This window comes from Sebastes fasciatus, chromosome 3 (assembly GCF_043250625.1).
Source record: "Sebastes fasciatus isolate fSebFas1 chromosome 3, fSebFas1.pri, whole genome shotgun sequence".
NCBI classification, from domain to species: Eukaryota; Metazoa; Chordata; class Actinopteri; order Perciformes; family Sebastidae; genus Sebastes; species Sebastes fasciatus.
In genome coordinates this window covers 19,898,788-19,903,100 of record NC_133797.1, presented here as the reverse complement: position 1 = coordinate 19,903,100, position 4,313 = coordinate 19,898,788, and the positions used below count along the sequence as shown (strand labels likewise).

The window sequence follows — 4,313 nt, the reverse complement described above, 5'->3', positions numbered from 1 at the left end:
CGATGCTGATGTTTTTGTTGTTGCTTATTTGGGTTTTGTTATTTATTACCCTTTTATGCCAGGGAAACAAAGAAACCTTCATTATAAAAAAATAACTGAACTGTTTTAAAGTCATTCAGCATTTCATTGTTGTTCAAGTTCGACTACAAATAACCAACACAACATTTAGCCAGCGCAATTGATGCGACACAGCAGATAAACATCGACCTCCGTCATCGGTGAATGTCATCTTATTTACCGATAGGCCGATGGCAGTCAACAAGGTGATCAACTGATACTGATGTTTGGCTGATAAATCGGTACATCCCTAGAAACCATATATGAATATTATATTAAATTTCTGCTATTAGATCCCCTGAAATGTTACACACAGTCCCTTTAAATGAACTGATTCATGATAAAGTAATGACATTAGCAAAAGAATATGGCTAACTTTTCTGCCCATCTACATGAGATTCATCAGTGAAATGTATTGCTCTGGATGTTGCATGCAACCGTCTAATCAATACAAACATTGATTTTATGTTTACACTCTCTCATTGAGGTTAGAGAAGGGTTCAGGGACAGATCTCCCATTCAAGATCATGCACAATGTTTTGCAATCATGTTCACTGTGCTGCATTACAAAACTCAAGTGAGTTGAGAGCTTATGTTTTGGATGAACTCCTGCTGAAAATGATTTTCTGCTGTGGAGCGTGCATAGCAGAATGTGTGGGGAATAATGTAGGAGCTAAGGATTTGTGATCATGAAAAACTAATTCGGGGAGCTACTGTGGTTATTCTACTTCATGTGATCAAGAAAGAAAAAAAACTTGTTTTTTCAATAACCCTCATTCCAACGAGCTTAAAATTAAAATGATGTATTTACACATTCGAGTGCCAGCAGAGGAGGAGAGTTTGCATATCCAAGTTTTTTTGGATGCACACCAATAAAGTGGACAATTGCTCATTCTTAATGTGGCACGCGGTGTCATATCTGCTTAAGTTAAAAGCTGTTTACTTTGAAGCGAGGCTCGACTTGCACACAGAGCAACATTTTAGTGATGCATGACTGTTCTCCTTCGCAGCCCGAGGATGACTCATGCTTCAGAGTGACTAGCAGGATATACAGCTGAGGGCAATGTTTGTTTCTCGAAACACATTAAAAGAAAAATCAGACAGACATTTTCATCACTGTGTTACACTAAATGCCCCTCCCTCTCCAGCACACACGGACGTGTTTTGCTTCTCAAATCTTTGCTGAAAGATTCAAAGTTTCATTCCAGGTGGAATATACCGGTCAATTCAACACTCTCTTACTTTCCCCCACTAACTCCTGCTGATTTAAATAAGATGGTTACAAGTAAAGCTCCAAGTAAATGACATCACCACTCTGTGGGCTTAGGTGAGTTAATAGTAATCTACTAGTACCTCTTACCATTCTGCCCCCTAGTTTTAGAAAATGATAAATAAAAAAAAATCCCTCCAAAATTCCACATTAAGACACCAAGACCTTGAGGAACTTCTACATAGGAAAGCCATCCATTCTCTGAATGCTCTAGGTCTGTCGTTTGTGGTTGTAAAGTTTCCTGAGGCTGTGATTATCCTAGAGGTCACCACAGGTCATTTTATACAGTGAGGTCAAGTTTCAAAAAATGGTCTCACTACAATGAAATGGCTACTATGAGGACTAACATCATCACACATGAATACAATCGGGCTCATTAGAACCACAAGAATCTCAACTTTACAGTGATACACAATTTATGTAATTCCAAGACTGTTTGGGGAGCCCAAATATGCAGAAATATTCAAACATCATTTTTTAAATAGGCAAAAATAACATGCAAAAAGCTCCATGGTTTTAGCCCCAAACTGCATGTGATTATCATAAAGTGGGCATGTCTGTAAAGGGGAGACTCGTGGGTACCCATAGAACCCATTTTCATTCACATATCTTGAGGTCAGAGGTCAAGGGACCCCTTTAAAAATGTCAATGTTGTTTTTTCCACGCCAAACTTTAGCGTACCTTTTGAGTGTTATTTAGTGTTCTTCCCGACAAGCTAAAAACTGAGCCCACCACAACCTCTGAAAGACAGAATAGCGGCCGGACCTGCCGGCGGGCTGTCAGATTGTTAGGAGGTTAACTTTAGCCATTTTCAGGCAACCCGGTAATGTTGAATGATGTCAAGGGAAGTTAGGTAAATTTGTGTCAGTGTTGCGTTATACTGAGAGGAATTTCTAATATTTGGGACAGCTCATCTCTATGAATGGCAGTAGAATAAGTATAGAAATACCCATCAGTATATGTAATATATTCAACATTTTTCAGACTACAGCCTCCAAAATGGCCATAAAATTTAAACAAAACATCTCTAAAAAAGAGTTACAACATATGATGAACATTATAGCCATCATGACATTAAGATTTACTTCAGGGCTGTTGTATTATTATGCCGTTAGTCTCAGCTAGGTGTATCTAATAACTATGGTAATTATAGTATACTGGTAATTGAGTGGAAATTTCTTTCAAGCCTCGCGTTTAGGGCTGAAAATAACAATTATTTTCATCGTCGATTAGTGTGTTGATTATTTTCTTGATTAATCGATTAGTTGTTTGGTCTATGAAATGTCAGAGAATGTCGATCAGTGTTTCCCAAAGCCCAAGATGACGCCCTCATCTTGTCTTGTCCAAAACTCAAAGATATTCAGTTTACTGTCGTAGAGGAGTAAAGAAACCAGAACATATTCACATTTAAGCTGGAATCAGAATTTAAAAAGTTGCTCAAACAGATTAGCAAAATAGTCGACGATTAACTTAATAGTTGACAACTAATCGATTAATCATTGCAGCTCTACTTGTGTTTACTCTTATCATGCATGTTGCCAGAAAAACAAGCTACTCCTCCCATCACAACCACATTTGACTGAATGACAAATGAGTGGAAAATACACAGGACAGAGTTCAAGCAAATTTTACTTCAGAAAAAAATCTGACAGTTGTGATGTGAACTAAACAGATGAGTTGATTCAACCCTGATGGGAAAGGAGGACAAATCAAAAACCTAATATTCACAAAAACAATTAATCTTTTTGTCAGGGATGATCAGGACAATAATCATCTGCTTCAACTCCAACTTTATGATCCAACACTCCTAAAAATTGAGCAAAGTTGTAATTTCTAAAATATTCAGTGAGAAATATTCTTCTAAATACTCCCAAAAGGCACTGCACAACAACAATATTTTTTGCAGAGTATGCATAGCCTCAAATCAACGCAGGCACATCAATGATTGGTAAAAACAAAAGCTAAAAGTTAAACTCAATAAAAGCCAGCATGCAAGTGCCTTGCCTACAAAATGTGTATTTGCATATGTAGGCAACAGGCTAACAAAGTGTAACGCAGAAAATACACATAAATTAAGAGCATAAAGAGAATAAAAGCCATTTGAACTCAGGAATACAATGTTCAGTAGTATAGTCCAAAGTTACAATGCAGCATGTTGTCAGTGAAGTGATTGATTGACATCTGTCTCTTAACCACAAACTCAGTCCTGGTACTCTGTGTACTTCTTGGCCGATCCGTGCACCTTGCTGGCGGGGTATTTCAGTCTGTTTAGGGCCATTTTACGAAGCACCGCTTGTGGGAGGTCAACACGACACTTCTCGGCGAGCTCCACCAGGTAGATCATGACGTCGCTGAGCTCCTGGGCAAGCTGCTCTCGCTCAGGCTCGGTCCAGTCCGGCAGGCCGTCGGCCACCTCGCCCCGCCACTGGAAGAGCTCCGAGACCTCGCCCACCTCGCCGACCATGGCCAGGAGCAGGTTGCGGGGCTGGTGGAACTGATTCCAGTCCCGCTCGTCCGTGAACTCCGCCTGCATCCGCCTGATGTCCTCCACGGTGGGCTCGGTGCTGAAGGTGAACCTCTCCTCCGTCTTCCCTCCGGTTCCTCCGGTTCCTCCGTTCTGCAGCTTCGAGTGAGCTCCGTTTACCACACACTTGTTAGCAAAATCGTCCTTGCTGCCATTTAAAGACACCTTTTCGTCATCTTTTAATCCACCGGCGTGCTTTCCGTTAGTAGCCATCATGTTGTCTGTTGTTTTTTATCAGTGTTGTACTGTAAAACTGCACAAAGCAAGTTTTCAATGTCTGTAAACAAGTTGCTGCTCTGCAACGCTGCAAACCAACATGTGAAGAAGTCCCGCCAGTTGTCAAAACGGAAATGACGTTGCTTTATGTCGGAAATGGAACCTTACTAAGACTGGGATTTGTAGTTTTAAGCTCAACACTAGCTGCATCCACTGGCATGTAAAATGTCATTTTAAAAAACTACA

At 40.2% G+C, this 4,313-nt stretch overlaps 1 protein-coding gene across 1 annotated transcript; it reads right to left on the bottom strand.

Moving 5' to 3' along the window:
• Positions 1 to 3,409: 3,409 nt before the first annotated feature.
• Positions 3,410 to 4,204, bottom strand: dctpp1 (dCTP pyrophosphatase 1). The gene has a single exon (XM_074629466.1). The coding sequence runs from the start codon at positions 4,065 to 4,067 to the stop codon at positions 3,528 to 3,530; it is 540 nt and encodes a 179-aa protein (XP_074485567.1). The 5' UTR covers positions 4,068 to 4,204; the 3' UTR covers positions 3,410 to 3,527.
• Between the last annotated feature and the right edge of the window lie 109 nt (positions 4,205 to 4,313).